The following is a 19,543-nucleotide window of genomic DNA, read 5'->3' as shown; positions in this document are numbered from 1 at the left end:
AGCATTAGTGTAGTGTACATGTACAATACATTATGAAAATTCCATCAATCAATCAAGATCAATTGGCAAGTTCATATTAACAACTATTGCGGTAAAGTACGCCACGCATTAGTGAATGGAGGTCATGTCAACACTGCGTAATCTAGGGGTACATTTGACCTGTAGAGATAGCATGCGCGCCTTATTTGCTGATTGATTCATTAATTAAAAACATGCAAACCATGACTGTTAAGATATTTCACAATGGAATGATTTAAATTTTCTGGAATCTTTTCAAATGCAGATTTGTTTATTTGATACGCATTAGGTGGCTATAATAGAATTAAAGCACCGCGTTATTATTCCTTCAGTTATATTCGGCCTTGTAAGAGTCAGAGTGGAAATTTGATTTATTTATAATTTGTTTGTTGAAAATGCACAGAGGAAAATCTTTTATTCTAAAAAGACAGTCAATTGCAGAAATATTATGAAATTATTCAAGGACTTGGATATTTAAATAATTCCATTGCATTTTATGAAACATTCAAGGAGTTTAGTGACAGCTGAACTTTCACTTGATTACCTTGAATCAGATCTTTTGGATTTTAGAACAGTGTTTCTTCATTGGTGCTAAAACATAATCACTATATAACCTTCGTTCGTCATTAGAAATACATTTAGATCGTTTCCGGAATGCTGTGTAATTGATAGTAGATTTAGGAGTATGCTATAGAAATTCATACAATACTGTAATTTATTAAAAATTCTTTCACTTTGCTTGATTTTTAATTTTGGGGAGGTAATTTTTATTTTGGAAAATGCTTGTCGGGTTTTACTTTGTCTTGTTATATAGTTTCGCTCCCCAGATGTAACAGGTTCCATTAAGTAACAATTATATTACGTCACTAAAACAAAGATGTGTAACCTTTACTCTGGATTCGAATATATAAATACATAATGTTCTTCCTCGAGGTTGTTTTGGCACCTTTTTTTCAAAGTCTTCGTGCTTTTTGAATAAATATGGCATTGAAAAAAATATTTCTTGGTGTAGAGAAAAATAAAAATAGAAAGTTTTTTCAGAGATATTGGTTATTACCTGTTTTCTCTGCTCTTTGTTGTGGAAGCAATTTAACATATGTATTATAGGCCCCAGCATCAGAGATCACTGTGCAGGCAAAAATAGAAATGTCTTCACCATTTCTTCTAGACACTTTGACACCTGTGAAATTATAGACACTATCAACATAAATAAGGTATATACCGGTGGTAGTTCGGTACATCAACCCCCCAAATATGTGTTGATACTGATTGATAATACGTGGGCCTGATTTCACCTGTTCATTAAAATGTGCTCTTTTTTTGCATGCAAATCATTCAGGAACACTTACCAAAATTTGATAATAACATATCTAGCGCGAAAGTCAAAATGGCGATAAAACAAAGGGTTGTGTTAACCACGTGGATTTTCAAGGCGCCAAACACAAGATTTGATCCGGAAATATATACATAGTGCCAAAAGAACCCTTCAGCTTTCAGGATGACAAACTAGTGTCAACCGGCCGCTTCAAGAAAGGCCACTAGCACTAAAAATTCCATCCACTTCATTGAAATGCTACTATTTCTAGAAAATGCAACGTACGGTATGCTGATTTTGTACAATATATTTTATGTACAAATAAGGGTCTGACATAAGGGATTACGCGTCGTAACATACAACTAATGCACCACATTTAATTTTTAAAATAACGTATACAAATCCAGAAGAAAATATATATAAAAATCTTAATATTGTGATACCTTCAGGGACTAATGCTTGTTAACTTCTTTGTTCTTTTTTTAAAATCTAAATAACAAAGAGCGGGAGAGTGGTTCATTTCGTGTTCATATGACGATGAGATTACACCTTGTTCTTCAAATACTAGGGTGGCGGGGTTGTAGCGACCCCAAACATTCGCCAAAACCAATTCTACGATAATGAAAGTGAATCGACAGTATTCTTTATCAGAGCGTTCTTGTTTTTGGGAAGGTGATTAAAAGCTATGTATAAGAGTCTCTAAAAGAATGCCTGTTATGTACGCGTCGTCGACCCCAACCCAACCCCACCAACAACAACTCTGTCTCAACGTTGTTGTTGAGTTTAATTATAGTGGCGTGCGCACAATTCTGCATGTGCCACTTTTTCTGACTGCACCGCAGCCTGCCAGTTGTTCCTGGGGAAGGGAATGGTGCCACCTCCCCCAGGCTTTTATGGGTTCAAGGAACCCTGATAGTTTGGCCTCAATCTGTGGGTCCATAAAGGTCCCTTACAGTTAAATGGTTGGCTGTCATTAGTGGGAAGGAGAGCTCGGGAACGGTCCTGGTTGCTTCACATCGCTGGTTTTTTTGTTGCATTTGCCTGGTGTTTCTTGCGGTTTTTTGGGTTTTTTTTTCTTTGTTTTTTTAAATGTTCTAAAAAGGTGTGTGTGTGTTCTATGCTGTTTATAGAGGTTGTTAGTAGAAATCATGTATGAAGAGAGATTTTCAAGGTTATTATGGTAATACTAGTCGAGGTGTTTAGTGTGTGCTTCCTACGTTATGTTATTTATAAATTTTTAGATATTGCCTCTTTAAGTTATTTATTTATTAATGTTTTTAGAGACTGAATGTTATTTATACTTTATTCAGCAAGAGACCGGAGGCCTAGCCGATTACACGGTTCGTTAAGGACATCTAGGACCTGAGTCCTAGCTGATTACATCTAGGACATCCGATTTTGCGGTTTCCTTAGTTTTTGATAGATGCTTCGTAAGTGAATTATTTATTAATATTTTTATAAAATTGAATATGTTATGGGTTTTTATGTGGGGGGCGTCCAAATTTATTTAGCTAGTTACTGGGTCTTTTGGTTTTGTGGGGATAGTAGTTATATTTTATTCCTAAGTCCTGCTGAGTCTATGAATTTATTTATATTTTTATACGCTGATTTATTTTTATTAGAGTCCATAAGTAACTCTGGGTACGTGTGTAGTGATCCAATCTCTTTTTGGTTTTTGATAAATATTTTCCTAGCGGGTTCATATTTTGGGCATATACTGAATACGTGGTGAAGCTCTTAGATGGTGTGGCAGTTAAAGCAGTTAATGGTTGCTGCTTTTGGGTCCTATAAACCTTCCAAAAACTGCTTGCTAGTTTAGTTTTTCCAAGTTATTATCCTGTTTATGGTTTTCTGTTCTAAATAAGTACCCTTAGGTAGCTGTATGTTCCTATCTAAGGTTTTTTTTTTTTGGGGGGGGGGGGAGGGGTTCATGGTGCTTTTTACCTTTTGTGGAGGAGTTCCAAAATCTTGCCATTTTTGGTCATATATATTTGTGCGAAGCTTAGTGCTTCTGTACAGCTATTGTTAAGCTTGATAGAGTTTTGATCTCCTAGTTTGGTTTGTGCAACTTTGTCTGCTGTTTCGTTGCCAGAGATTCCAATGTGCGACGGTATCCACATGAACTCGACTAATTGATGTGCTGTGGTGATATCGTCGATTAATTGGCATGCTCTGTCGAGAAATTGTTCCCTAGAGTGTGTATTGTGATTTTGGATCGATTTGATAACGCGTAGGGAATCACTTATAATGACTGTTTTAGGTATTTGGTTGTCTTTGATCCATTGTAGTGATTCAAGTATAGCCCAGAATTCTGTGGTGTAAATGGAGCAAATAGTCAGGTTACCTGGATCCCGTTTGTATATTGAATTCAGGGATGACTATTGCTGCTGCTGTTCTTGGTGGGTTGTTTGGTTTTGATCCATCGGTATATATTTTAACATAGTCCGGGAATTTTTGGTTGATTTCGTTTACCAGTACAGGTTTTAGTAAGTTTTCTTGTCCTTCTTTATTGCCTAATTTGGTAGCTTCAATGTTAATCCTTGGTGGTTTTTGTAACCATGGTGATTTGTTCTGGTCTGTATTGTTTGCTACCTGCTTTTTTAGTAGAGGTATCTTTTCTCTTAGTTCAAGGATTACTTTGCCACTTGGTGTGGTGGGTATTGTTTTGGGTTTGAAGACAACTTTACACTTGTTTATAGCTATTTTGGTGGGATGCTTGTCTGGATGGGTATCTAACCGAATGGAGTATCGGAGGAGCAGTTCTTGCCTACGTAATATTAATGGTAGTTCTCCTGTTAGTGTTTGTAGTTCTTCTAATGATGTTGAGGGGAGTGTTCCTGTGCATAATAGTAAGGCTTTTCTCTGGATAGTGTCAAGTTTTTGTAGTTAAGGTTGCTTAGCTGAGTTATATGCTTGGCAACCGTAATCCAGTTTTGATCTAATTAGGGTTTATATATCGCGAGGAGGGTTTCCTGGTTGGATCCCCAGTCAGTCCCTGTGATGTTCCTGAGTAAATTGAGATCTTTGTTACAATTTTGGGCGAGTTGTTCAATGTGCTGTTTCCATATGAGGCGGTTGTTAAAGAACATTCCTAGGAATTTTACTACTGTTACGTATTTGATTAATTGATTTTGTATATAGAAGTTTGGCTAGACTAGGTTTTTATTTCGTTTGGGGGTGAATATGATTGCCACAGTTTTTTCATGAGATATTTTGAAACCCTTTTGTCCGCCCATCTCCATATGTTGCCTAGGCTCTACTGGATTTCTTTAACTGCTGTTTTATTAGCAGGATTTCCATTCCTCCATATGCCACTATCATCTGCAAATTGTGACAAGTTTATTTTTGTGGAGTCTGCATTGAGGTCAAGGTCGTTTACCATTAGGTTAAATAGTAGGGGACTTATTACACCGACTTGCGGTGTTCCATTTTGAAGTGACAATTCTTCCGAATGGGAGTTGCCTATTCTTGTGGTAATTTTCAGGCCTGTGAGGAAATCGCCAATCCAGTTGAACAAGCGTCCAGTTATTCCAAATTGGTTTAATTTGGCCATTAGTCCATCGGCACATACTAGGTCGAACGCTTTTTCTAGGTCTAGAAAAACCGCTATGAGGTTCCGATCGGTTTTCCTATGTGCGTGAAAAGCGAGTTTGATGTCTGTTTCCAATCTGAGAAGTTGGTCAGTGGTGGACCGTTTGTTCCGAAAGCCACATTGATTTATGGAGAGTAGGTTATTGGTTTCTAGGTGGTGTTTTAACCTATTTGCGATTACTGTCTCCATTATTTTGCAAATATTGTTTGTAAGGGATATGGGTCGGTACGAAGTTATGTTGTTGGGATCTTTACCTAGCTTGGGGATTGATATTACTATGGCCTGTTTCCATTTGGTGGGTAGTTGGCCTTTATCCCATATCCTATTAAAGAGTTTGATTATGGCTATTGTTATATTGATAGGTAGTTTTTTATATAGATAATGTAACCTAACTGATCCTTACCAGGGGATGTTTCGTTTTTGGATCGTAGGGCTATCTCCCTTTCATGCACTGTGATGTCGCTATTTAGGTGAGATTCTTTTGTTCCTTGGTCTTGAAACATTTGAGGTTGGGTTCCCTCCATTAGTTTTTTGTGTTCTTGAAAGTTTCTGGTGTGGTTATTGTTGCTACTCATGTTCGAAAAATGCTTCGCTATGAGGTCTGGCTTATCTTTATTTGTTATGGCATTTTTAATTTTTGGGGCTGAGGTAGTTGCTTTCCCTTTTATGGCTTTTATCTTGTCCCATATTTGTTTTGAGTTTAATTTTAGACTCAGTTTAAAGCAAAAGGTTTGCCATAGATTAATTTTAGCAGTTTGTATAGTGTTTTAGTGCTTTTTCTTTATCTTTATATTGCTGGAAGTAGATATAATTTTTGGTGCGTTTTTATTTATTTAAGGCCCTTTTTTGTCTTTATGTGCTATAGTGCAGTTTAGTCCACCATGGTACAGGGTTTTTATTTTGGATATTAGTTGTCTTTGGGATGCATCGGTTAGCTGCCTCTATAACTGTGTCTGTTATGTTATCATAATACATGTCAATATTTGGGCTTTCTAAGTTTTCTGGATTTACTCTAGCTAGTAATAATTGGAACTGGTCCCAGTCTGCCTGTTGGTACCTCCATTTAGGTGGGGTTTCGTTTGGAATGTGTTGAGTTTTAGTTTGAATATCGATTGTGTTGGGGAAATGGTCACTTCCTAACGTATATTCTTGATCCACCCACCAATTTGTGATTTGAGCCAATTTTGGGGTAGTGATGGTTAGGTCTATGGCTGAGAGAGTGCTATCCTCAGGGTTTAATCTAGTGTTCGACCCGTCATTTAAGATGACCAGATTGTTCTTAGTTATCCATTTTGCAATCATTTTCCCTCTTTGATCTTTCTTTTTACCTCCCCATAATTCACTGTGTGCGTTGAAGTCGCCACAGATAATTAGATTGTTGCTGTTATTAGTGATTGCCCTTAGTGAGATTAGGTTGGTAGGACAGAAGGTACCCCCTGGGTCGTGTACATTTATTATTTGAATGTTTGTGGTTCATACATTTATCATTACTGACATTATTTCGATGCTATTATTGATGTTTAGGTTAGGGGGTACTTCTATTATTTCACAGTAAATTAGTGTATCTTTCCAAAGAATTGCTAGTCCACCCCCTGTCTGCCCCTTGGGTCTGTTTTTAAAGATTCCCTGGGTATAGCCTTGTAGTTTGGGCAGGCGTTTGTGTTCTTGTGTTATGAGGGTTTCCTGTAGGCAGATTACGTCTGCTTTTACCGCCGTATTATTCAGATTGTTCTGCAGTTCTGATAGGTTTTTAAAGATTCCTCTGCAGTTCCATTGCCAGATGGTGATTCTATTATTTTTTGTACTATCCATTTTTGATGGTGTCTTTATCTGTTAGTCTTGTGGTCCAATCAGCTAGTATGGTGAAAATGGTTTTGAGGGTTCTCATTATGCTATTGAGACCTTGTATTGGGTTCCTGTTGTTAGGTTCATTACTTCCTGTATTAATTCTGTGTTGGGGTGTGTGTTAGGTTTGGGGATGTTTGGGGTGACAGTTTTGTTTGTATCTGGAGTGTTATCAGGGTGGTCTTGGCTTGTTACAATGTGGGTTGTAGTTTTTGGTTCTTTTGTTTCCTGATTTGATTCTGTGTGGAGAGTTTGGTGCTCATTGATTGTTTCAGAGGTAGATTTTGGTGTGTTGTGGTTGTTTTTACAGATAATGTTTTTGGCAGAATGGAAGGTGAGGTGTTTTTCGTTAATTAAGTCCACTATTTGTTTCTCTTTTATTGCAAATCTGCATTCTGCCGATCTAGGATAATGGTTTTCTTTACTGTTAGCACATTTTTGTTTAGTTGTGTGAGATTCTTCTTTGTGTGGACCTCCGCAGTACTTACATCTTGGTTCGAATCTACATCTGAGGGCATAGTGTCCCCAGTGCAGGCATTTGGTGCCAAATCTTGGCCTATTTATGTAGTTTTCCACTTATGGTACACTCCTGATTGTCCTAGTTTTTTTATTGAGGGTATTGGCTCGGTAGCCTCTATAACTGCTTTGTTTGTTTCTTGTCCCTTGTGATTTCTAAGACGATAGACTTTGGTGGTCTGTGTTCCATTTGCAGTGAGTTTATGAAGTAGGAGTTCATTGCTTATGTCCTTGTTATATCCGTTTAGTGCTATTAATTTTTTAAAGATAGTGGTTTTAGTGGGTTCAGCCAGATTAGTTGTGGTTTTACTGTGTTTGGACTTCGAAGTGTGTCTCAACGTACATTCCAAATACATTATGGATATCTCAATTAATTATTGCAGGAAAAAGACCAAAACTTCGACGCATGGGACGTAGATATAAAATTGATAAAAATATAACAAAAATATGTAAATATTTAAATTTAAATAATTTCAGTTCACAACGATAACAAAATCTGGTTATGCACTAAGGCATTACAACGTCTTAAACTCTAGTTGTTGTTTCTATATGTATAAATAATAAACTAAACCATAATGTTTGATGAAATTTTATCCAGCAGTCTCGGAGGACAACATGTTACGGACACTCACAATGTTATGACTTTTTAATATTTTCTTTTCCGAGGTTGGGGATAATAACGTTACCCTAACATGTGATGAAATGGCCCTTTTGTGTATAACATCTACAGTAACATTTCAATATGACAATTAACGTCCAATACTATTCCCACTGGAAGTACCCTTTCATCAACGTGCGTCCGTAACAGAAACTTAAGTTAACGCTGGGACCAATATTACACACTTACCTTAGTGACGCATCAACTCATCGCTAACCATTAACTACTTTAGAACTAAAATATTATGTATCTTCGGCTTCGCCAGTTCAGATGTCATTCAATAATTAGTTGCACGTACCACAAGCTATTCCGGCCCTATCGATAAGTACTTCTGAGACGGTGGCGTCGACCAGGACCTGACCCCCATGAGCCTGTATGATGGGTATCATGTGGAAAGCGATCTCGCTGGGTCCACCCGTGGGGTAGAATGCCCCAGGGATGTAGTGGTTCATCAGGGCGCTGTAGATGATCATACTCATATCTGACGGTGCCGCACCTATGGAACCAGAGTAGTGCAACTTGAAATGTTAAGAAATATTAACAAAACTAAACCTGTAGTAGCAAACAAGTGTCAAGTTCAAATTCTTTTTCTTTGAATTTTGAAGTATCTATAGCGTCTCAAATTTATAAAATATTGTTTTCATGCAATATACTACACACCTTCATTTTCTATTGGGACGGTATGACAAGTGATAATGTTTTTTGTTGTTGATAATTTCAATCATTTTCATTACATTTTCATAAAAGTTTATGAATCAATCAGCTATATTTATTAAATAAAGTCAAATTTTCCAACAAAAACACATTCGCTTCACAGAAAATGTTATGCTAATAAGTAGGCGTGGTGATCATGATTGTAATTATTTTTCAGTTTTGCTAGTGGAACTAGTGTTTTCTGAGCACTAGCCATGTCTGCATATTGACTATACCAATACCTCTATAAAACTGTCGAAGACACCGTCGCTGCTGTCCCAAAAATGAACGCAGTACATTGCTCTTCTATTATCGTGCGCTTGACGAATAAATCTACAGACCTACTACACCCCCACCTCCATAAAATCCGCAACAGCGACAACAATTCTGAAATTTGCGGGATATTCCACATGTGTGGAAAGACTGCACGAGAATCCACAAAACGACCGTCGGGAATTAAGACTGTGGCATTGGAACATGATACGAATGAGTTCGATCATGGTTGCCTTCAAATTTAAATTTAGTTGGTGTGGGTAAAGGTAGCCAATTATTGTTAAACCCTTTCAGTCTTCAAAGTCTTTTCCAAAAATCAATAAATTAATAATTCAATCAATCAATCAATATGTGTCTCTCCGTCAGAAACCTGTAACTTCTTATTGCATGATGATAATATGCTTACATTGTTATTATCAAATACTCCGCGCAAGCTCAATCATTTCAGTATACTATTTCTTTTTTCTGTTCTCAGTACGGACAACTTTATAATTCAAATGACTATATAATTTATCTGAAGGCTTATACATCCAAGGGTTCTGCTGAACACGTATCATCGATGATGACGTAATTTTCTACTTATGTAGACAAGGTGTCAACTTCACAATCCACTTTGTTAGACCTCGATCCATGGCATAAGTTAATCCGAATAGTCTCAGCTGATCCGCTTGTACCCAGCTGAAAAAAGACCCGATCAGATTACTCGCTACATTTACCTAGTTAGTCGGAAATAATCATTGTGTCATTCGCAGTTAACACCACGTGCTGAGTGTCCTTTTCTTCAATTAAACCGTTCATATGTATGTTTTTTAATTATAAGTCGACACATGTAAACGTAGATGTAACGCATTCTCTACTGCCCAAGTGATTTGGCTTGCCACGTAAACTGGCTCTTTCATCTGTAAGAGAGCACATGTTCAAAACACGTATTCCAAGGGTCGATGTGATATGAGGCAAATCGATGGCTAGCAAAGGCGGTCAGAGTACAAACTTTAGAAAAAGTATGGCTCACCTAATCGCTGAAAATGGATGAGCTCGACAGGTCGTAGGGAAAGCTGGAAAGAGCAAGTTGGAGAGATCGAAATGGCAAGCTGGAGAGATCGTAGGGTGGGCAGGAGACGACGAGTTGGAGCAATCGTTAATTATGTTCTATGGGGGAACGCATATCAGGCATCATGAAAAGGATTGTGTACCAGAATGTGATTCTGGTCTATAAACGACACACAAAAAACTGGACTCTGGAGCGCGAAATATTGCACATAGTAATCTTTTTTGGTGTGATAGTGTAGCGCTATCGATAATGCAAGATGAAACGATTCGTCGCAGCGACCTTAAATTTCTACAGTGGGAGCTTGCTTCTCAACATAGATTGTTGGTGTCGACTTTCACACAAAAAGAGTACAAACATTTGGACTTAACAACGACGACAATGAATACGACACCAAATACAACTCCTAAGTACTTTACTCTCTTTCCTATGTATATTCAAATACAAAGGTATGCACAATTAGACAACTCCACTCCTGTCGCAGGTATGCACATAGATGCATATGTATGTGTGTATGTATATGTATATGAATGCTTTTTATACACGAGTATTACTGTACATGCATACTCTCGTGTTTTTTGTGTGCAGAAATACTAATATTTTCACATACATTGATATGTTATCTTGCGATTATTAATGCAGACTATTTGTTTTTCAATTCACTAGTTCATCTTTTCTTTATTACACTCTTTCCTTTTATCTTTCCCTTGCTTGTCTTATGGTTTAAATAATTTACCAAGATATATGTATTACATGCATGTAGTATTTATCTCTATGTCAATAAAAATAAATTGACTTCTGACTTAACACTTTATATATTCTCAGAGTTTCCGCTTGTTAAGTTGTTAAATTTCTTTTCGGCACGAATCATATTTGATTTTAACACTTTACCTAGATCTCCATAGGCGTACGAGAGGACGGCTTTCAGGGTTTGGTTGTCCGTTATTCCATCTAATGTCTCCTTCAAACTGAGTCTGGCGTACTTGAAAAATGTCGGGAACAGAGAGTGTATCAAGCCTGTTTTAATTAGGATCCCAACGAGCCATCGGGGCAGAACTTTTGGCATTATCAAGCCGCTCATGGCTCCTCTATTCTCCTGGTTATATATATATATATATATATATATATATATATATATATATATATATATATATATATATATATATATATATTGATAGATACATAAATAGATAATTAGATAGATGTGTGTGTATATATCTAGATATTGATAGATACATAGATGTATATTTATATATCCTTAAATTCCATTATTATTATTATTATTATTATTATTATTATTATTATTATTATTATATGTACATTGAGAATTCTCATAAACGTATCCACTGCGCCAATATCATTCGGGAACATTTTCTTCAGGTTCTGTACAAACTTGTCTCGTCCGGCCACTAATGGGTAGCGCTTACAATTCCTAGGGTCTCCGATCACAACCTACAAGTTCAAATACATTAACTCTGGATAATACGTTAATTAATTAGACAATTGTTAATTAAAGGATACCTTGTATAAGAGTATACGCTAATTAGATAGGTGTTCGTTATAGGATACCTTGCATAAGATCGATTTTGTTTACATTAATATAGCAATTCAGTACTATCAGATTTAAGCTGCGGTGAATAAAGCTAAATAAAAAAATCCTGACAAACATGCCACAATTAGCGACACTAGAAAAACATATTAAACGTTACTATACACCTTACTACGTGATAATAGGATACTTCTAATATTATTTAAATTTGATGAGCTGATGGGTGACGCATGGTAAGAAGCGCGACTTACTACTGCCGCCGTCGCCACTACTACTACTACTACTACTACTACTACTAATAGTCCCAAATAGCGTCATAATGTTAAAATGCACTATCGTACCTACCAATGTAACTTTCTTTTGGCAGCCATTCATACTTACCAAGTCATATTCTTCATCCGTGGGTACCCAGTCCACTTGACCCTCAGTCAGTTGGTCCATCAGGATTCTCGTCTCGGACCCCTTGACCATCTTTCCCACATAATGGATTCCTGGACAAAGGTGAAATGAAATGAGCACATAATTTATCTAAAACTAACAATTGTAGTCATGGTGACCTAACAATCCTCAGATTTTTGTTTGAGCAGCTAGCCTGTCAAGTCTCTAACGCATTGAAGTAAGCCTAACTCAAGTTACCAAACAGTTTACTGCAATTTCTCTAAGTGCAAATGTTACCATGTGCAGATTTGACCATAGTAAAACTCAATAGTAGGAAACATTCTTTTTATTGCTTTGGTGCTGATGATTTTTTTTATAACCGTGAATAGAGAACTTTAATGCAAAACCTACGCTATCCGCTCGTCTGATATTAAAAACCGAAATCCGCGTTTCTCTTTCACTGTGCCATAATTTCATGACAGAGTGACTAGCGCTTGCGTGTAGAGTCCACGATCAAGGCACTGTGTAACACGTGTGACCTTAACTCCAAAGTCAAACGGTTGGGCAAGTATGTGGCAATATCATTAGTGTTAACATTATAATGCTTCATCCAAAGCAAGAACAGAATCGATGATGAGTTTAAAGAAATATAAGCAAATTAACAAACTTTCACCACAAGCCTTAGTGCAAATTTTCTTTGTGTCATGAACTCCAGAATCAAACTGAGCGAGAGCTCGTGAAACAGAATGAATTGTTTTATCTTGAAAATGGATTCATCCCAACATGAAGAAAATCGATCAAGGTGTTTCGTTAATATAAACTTGTTAACTTTTAGCCACAACCCTACCGCATCTTTTCTGTGACCGTGAACCTGACTATAGAGTTATAAAGGCAAGATTACGTGTTGCATAATCAAGTTTCATAGCTTCAGTATTAATTATCGAAAGTGTAAACAAAAAAATATATCAAGGAGTTTAGGAAATATATGCAATCATTAAATAATTAAGAAAATCAACGCAATGTTATGACTGTTACCTGGACTTCACGATCACGGGCATGCGCACATGTCGTAGAATGAATATAAATAGAAAGTGTTGTGTGTGTGTGATTTGGATTTTAAACGTAGCTTTAACAATTGTTCACTCATATCGCTACGATGTCTGCACCGTAACAGTTTATAGTGATGTCTAGCACTGAGGCATCATGCCGCAGACATGTAGCATGATGTCCCACCCAGTCACATTATCCTGACACCAGGTCGACCAGTCCTAACACTAACCTCCTAATACTGGGCGCCAAGTGAGGCAGCTGTTATTACCATTTTTGTAAGTTTTTGGTATGACTCGGCCGGGGATCGAACCCACAATCTCTCGCATCCCAGGCGGACGCTCTAACCACTAAGCCACCGGAGCGGTCCAAATAGAAAGAAATAGAATGATACTATCATCAAATATCACATGGTGACGTATCATACAACCACGTCAACAGGAGAAGAAATGGTGTAGTGCAATGGATATCTAGTATTATGATAATGAAATCAGCTTTGCTCATTAGATTTTAAATGTAATTTCGCTGAATGCCACAATGACAAATGCTTTATGCAGCTAGTGGCATATCATATAAATTTAATATCTAATGATAACTCATTTAAGGCTTAGATCATTGTGTTACGGTACAGCAACGCTAGAAAGTTTTAACTGCAGAACAGAAAACTATCTCTTGAAAGATTCGAATCAAGGTAGCTGATCCGGCCTGATCTGTTGGTAGAATCCGAACCACGGTAGCTGATCCGGCCTGATCTGTTGGTAGCATCCGAACAACGGTAGCTGATCCGGCCTGATCTGCTGGTAGGATCAAAGCCCGTTCCCTTCTGGTCGGAGTACTCAAGATCCTCTATTTATGCTTACGATCCTAGAGATAAAAGTCGTTGTTTCAACTCCCAGTACTTTTATCCGATTTACGAAATGTTCGATCTTGATCTCATTAGTTATTTTTGGTTCTATTTTAATCAAAATGTTTGTCCTACTTTTCTACTTTTGCATTTTTAAAGCGAAAAGAACTTATTTTAGTATGTTCAAAAAATGCGATTAAAAACGATTTAAGCTGATTAACATCGGTATCCTTTTCGTACACTTACCGGTATCAAACTCGAATCCCTTGTCATGGAAAGTATGGCAGCATCCGCCCGCTTGATCATGTTGCTCCAGTACTAGAACTCTTTTTCCTGCTTGGGACAGAAGTACAGCCACACTTAGTCCTCCGATTCCGCTCCCAATAACTATCGCATCCAGATTGTCCGGAACGCGATTACTGCGGAATCCTAATTTTCAGAAATGAAAATAAAATGCTGATCTCCCCGCTTTTTATTGTATATTCCACCCCTACCTACATACGATTTTATATTGTTAAACTTTTTATTTTATTTAACATCTTTATCCTTCTTGTATTAAATATTTATGTATTTTTGGAAGGACTTCTCTTCCTAGCATTTTTTAAAACTTTATATTTTACAATTATCTATCTTTATATCTAGAACTTACCTTTAAATCGGCACCATATAGCCGGTATTGAGCTGACGTGCTGTTAATACCTACCCATGAATACATACATACTACCTCGGTATTTACCACGAACCACGGATCCAGGGTTTATAATGCAAAATTCGTCTTTAGCAGGGTGCGTTTTGCCACTATGACCGCATGTATCAGTTTGATCAGAGAGTATTTGAACATATCATGGCAATTTAAATATTTGTAAATGTGAACTTTGTTCCCTTCCAAGAGACCTCAGAAAAGGAACCATATGATTCATCATCTGTAGAATGTTAATATAAAAGGAAACACAATTCAAGTGTTTCGTTAATTCCAACGGGCGGTCTAGGGCGAAATGTAGTAAGGACCAGACAGGGCCAGACGAGAGGTTATCACAATATAGCTAGCTAAAGATAAAAAGTGTATCGTCTCACCTGAGAAATAAAACAGGACATGGTACAATTTTCTAACAGCAGCACAGCACGTCGAGCTATGTGTCAACCTTGTGTTTTAGTTTACTGCTGTCCATGAGGTTGGTTTCATAGGCGAGACACATTTCGCAAAACACACGCTTTATATGGCGTTCTGTATTTAGAGCCGAACTAGTTGATCTTATTTCTTAATGATCTTTAAAAAGAGGAAATTTTTAAGTAAATTATATTTCTCAGAGAATACCTGCAGAATCACATTACATTAAAAATAGTATCATCCTATCCTGAGAATCCAACCCTACTAAAGGACGAAAATTCGTCTTTCAGTATAAAATACTGTGGGATTGTGAACGTTGCGAAAGCTCTCACGGCTTTTTATTATGACGGTGTATTAGTAAAGAGGAGAGAGGAGATTGTTGAGTGAATAGGGAGGTCCAGTGAGCTCAAAAATGGGTTTCATAACGCCACAGTAAGATTGCATCCTAGGGACCTAAGTTGGTGCACGTGTGACTAGGAAGATTCCCTGTCTTGAGAGTGCTGAACATCCCTTCACACTGACGGGGACTGAGCGATTCCAAACATCCCGGTGGGTTGAGAGGCGAAGTAGAGGAGCAATTCCTGTTCTGCCTGCTTCCAAGATTCCTCTATTCTTCCCTCAAAGCAACGGTGACCCAGTCGCACCAAAGGCCTGGTGGAATGTACAGATTTCACATTGAAATCTCCGGTATATTAATGATAAGATGCAGACGGCGTGGCTAGACGGACGGATCTATCATTAAGATCCCCGTATGAACAATGGCTGCACAATTTCAACAAAAAGTCCCCATGCTGGCACAGCGGGACGGTTGCCGATAGTATGCGTATTAAGAGTTGGATCTAAAGGATCCTGCATGAACCCCATGCGCCCAGATTTATAGGCCCCGAAGGCCATGCTCGGATTTCCGGAGGAACTTACGTCTTGTGAGCTGCCTAAAATTGGGGAATACTCCAACAGTGAACCACAGGTTGTCTTCCTTTATTTCGTCCGACTTTCCTTCCCTTCAATCCCTAACGTATGATCGCTATGAACGTGAATGTCATGCATGTATTAAACATTCTCCTGAAACTACACAAGAAGAGAAAAGAAAGCATAGGTTAGTAAATTAGAATGTGACTAACTAGCTAATAGACTAACTTGACAATCAGTATATGACTAATTACCCAAAACGTAAACCCAGACTTCCACTGACTACGTATTATAGACGCTGCTTATTAGAAACAGTGTATACATAGTATAAACAAAACAGGAGTCATGGTAAACTTCCAGGCTCTGAAGTCGTATATGGATCATGTAGATTAACATTCTACTGAAACGACACAAAAAACACAAATTAAACCAGCAACTAATAATGTGTTGAAATTACTAGGACCCTAAAACACTGTCGTAACATTCAGATCAGTGAAAGTGTCGTATTGGAAACTTATGGCCCTGTTATAAACTTATGCTCAATGCTTAGTTAATAATTAAACCACAATTCTATTAAAACAACGTGAACTATGAATAAACAAAGCATAATTATCAGGCAGCACTACAAAATTCCGCTAACAAGAGCTCCGTAACGGACGGAGTAAGCGAACAAAGTCAAAAGTACGCTAAATCATAATGGCCTTGTATAAGGTCAACGATAACGTGGTGGGACGGTGGTCTTACAAGATGAAGACCGGCAAGTAACAAATCACTCAAAAATTTGCAGAAATTGTAACATGAAGCACACAAGCTGCAATAGATTGCTAAATTCGCACACTAACTTCAAAATTAAATTTGGATAGGCCTATAGGAACACAAAAAGGGCTGGATTGTCGGAGGATAAATGTACTACGTGTAGTCTGTACAACAGCGAAGCTAAAAACTTGCTACACCTGGTGATATCAAGGGGAAGTAATGGACAAGAGTTATTGCTCTTTATAGAAAAAAAATGTGTGTGTGTGTGTGTGTGTGTAAATTTTCGTCTTTTAGTAGGGCTGGATTTGCGAGGTAGCAGGCTAGTATTCATAATGTAACGCGATTGGGTAACGTAATTGAAGGAGAAAAATATAAAAACTAAATTTGTCAAGATTTGATAAGGCATGGACTATGGGAGAACACACAGCTTTGTCAGGACAGGAAAGCGTTTCTAAGTTACACTTCACCTCCTTCACAAGAACTCATCGCAATGCCTTTCATTCTGGAAAGATTCCACCTCCTTTCAATCACCTCATCATAAAACCTCGTCATTCAGGGAGTTCATCCAAGAGTCTTGATCTGTATATGATTACAATCACATGGCCAATTTAAGTCTACATCCTAATAGTTGAGCGACAATGTGAACATATATACCCACACGATCGCATTAAATGACATACGTGTCATAATGAATAGGGACACATACGCCCACACTAGATCACACATGCACACGCTCACCCTAAAATAATTTAAGGAAAAGACTGCTCAGGACATATATTAACTGGTTGTATCATTTACTGGAAATAATGTTATCAAAATGGATTCTAATGCAAAACTATCGTTTAATCATCAAAGGAAGGTGCAAACTAAGTGACTGCAAGAAAGTAAAATACAATAGTAGCACAGGTTCGAGTTTCTCTCTCATATATATAAATAAAGAGAGAGAGAGAGAGAAAATTATAAATATAAACCAGACAGAACGGAGAGTGCCATCCCTGGATTCCTATAGAAGATTGCTTGATAATAGTAGGAAGAATTCATATTTAAATACAAATAATACTATCTTTCAGCTTAGATAATTTTTAATTCATACTCTACGGAGATTCTAACCCAGGTCCGCAGGTTAACGGCACCATAGCCTTGCCTGCACACACAAGCCCATATTCCCTCACGACTAAGCACACGTGACCAATAAATGATGTTACACAATTGGTGTTATATGCACTCGTGTGTAGCAGACACACTCGCATGACGAACTAGTAATTAATTTTTATGTATCTACACGATCATTCCGAATTCCTATGAAAGAAATCAAGGTATATAGAATTAATAATATAGAATCATACATATACACCAGACAGAACGGAAAGTGCTACCCCTGGATTCATATTGAAGAATGCTCGATAATTGTAAGCAGAATTCATATTTTAAACGAAATAATACTATTATATTAGTTTTGCAATACCACCTGTGACATGTCAAATCCACTGTATATATATATATATATATATATATATATATATATATATATATATATATATATACATATATGTGTGTGTGTGTATATTGCCAGTGAGTTTCACATGTCATAGTCGCCGTTGATGTGGCATAACAAAACTGTATGCACACAATTGCAAGAGAATGAAATATAAAGAATTAAGCAAAGAAAACAATATCAGTGGAAACTTTTAATATTGGGTAACAGTGACCTATCTTTCTAAAATAGAACAAAATAGGCCGCTAGATTTACATATGCACTGAAGGTTATCGTACCAGTTTGGTCATTTTGGTTATGACTTCAAACGAATACAGCAAACACTATACACTGCGATTGATTCTAACTGTTGTCTGTACCATATATTAATTGCCAGTATGTACAAATATTTTATAAACTCCTACTATTTGTTGTTGGGGGGTGGGGGAAAGATTTTTGGAGCGGGAGGAGGGGTAAAGCCTCACCAGGGATTGACCAAAACAATATTTTGGCCTATTAGCAATGTAATCAATATATTATTTGCCTATTGTAATTTAGATACTTCCAGCGATTGGAATTCATTGCAATGAATACTATTTTGTGTTCATGTGAAGTCATATGACCAGTGTGTGTGTGTGTGTGTGTGTGCGTGCGTGTGCGTGCATGCGTGCGTGCGTGTGCGTATGTTTTGGATTTTTAACGTAACTTTAACAATTTTTCAGTGATATCGCTGCGATGTCTGCAGTGTGGTAGTTTATAGTGATGTCTATTACTTGGGCATCATGCCGCAGATATGTAGGATGATGCCCCACCCAGTCACATTATCAAGATACCAGGCTGACCAGTCATAACACTAACCTCTTAATGTCGAGCGTCAAGCGAGGCAGCTGCAAGTACCATTTTTATAATTCTTTGGTATGACTCGGCACACATGGTCAGAATTACATGGCACAGTGCCCAAAGTGATGTGAGGAAGTTTTGTAGGAAACACGACCTGAACACAAAACTTGTTTTCCGTCTATGTCAATATCACAAAAACGATTATAAAGAGTCACCATTGTAATTACTTACTCTGCTTCAGGACCCGGTTTCTCAAGGCATGGTCAGTCACTAGAGGTCGCCGTGGCTTAACGTGAAGTTGCGAGAATGGATTTTCGGCAACTTTGGATCGCGATTTGAACTTGATGGCAATAATTACTAGTACTGTCAGGAAGACTATTAATATCCACTGACTATTCTGCAGCAAATAAACTATAGAGTCAGCGGAAAACATAACAATTTCGGTCAAACTCTTCACAAATCTTCTATACAATGGCAACACGTCGTCAGTTTAAAAATATAAAATTGTGCTCCTGACCATGCAGTGATTGCTCTTTTCTTCTGTTTACATATCAATGAACTGTGGTGAGTGTGATATGTGCTCTCAACACAGGTGAAGTCGCACGTGCGTATTAACTCGATATCCTAATTAATGATCAGGAAACAATTGGAACTCATTATGCAAATTAACTGTGCCACAA

At 37.4% G+C, this 19,543-nt stretch overlaps 1 protein-coding gene across 2 annotated transcripts in view; it reads right to left on the bottom strand.

The window, feature by feature from the left end:
- Positions 1-19,314, bottom strand: part of LOC149775697 (all-trans-retinol 13,14-reductase-like) — a 33,910-nt gene extending 14,596 nt beyond the window's left edge. Inside the window, exons 1-7 of one of the 2 annotated variants that reach the window (XM_089943600.1) lie at positions 19,095-19,314; positions 14,023-14,205; positions 11,889-11,998; positions 11,279-11,410; positions 10,850-11,054; positions 8,243-8,440; positions 1,076-1,198 (exon numbers count right to left, since the gene is read on the bottom strand). In XM_089943600.1, coding sequence (XP_089799726.1) covers positions 1,076-1,198; positions 8,243-8,440; positions 10,850-11,054; positions 11,279-11,410; positions 11,889-11,998; positions 14,023-14,205; positions 19,095-19,296 — 1,153 coding nt within the window. In that variant the 5' untranslated portion in view covers positions 19,297-19,314. The remainder of the gene's footprint in view (positions 1-1,075; positions 1,199-8,242; positions 8,441-10,849; positions 11,055-11,278; positions 11,411-11,888; positions 11,999-14,022; positions 14,206-19,094) is intronic. The other variant, XM_089943601.1, reaches the window with a different exon arrangement.
- Positions 19,315-19,543: the final 229 nt, after the last annotated feature.

The sequence above is a fragment of the Sinohyriopsis cumingii genome, chromosome 19, assembly GCF_028554795.1.
Source record: "Sinohyriopsis cumingii isolate HCF-2022 chromosome 19, ASM2855479v2, whole genome shotgun sequence".
Classification (NCBI taxonomy): Eukaryota; Metazoa; Mollusca; class Bivalvia; order Unionida; family Unionidae; genus Sinohyriopsis; species Sinohyriopsis cumingii.
This window is presented reverse-complemented; position numbering and strand designations above follow the sequence as displayed.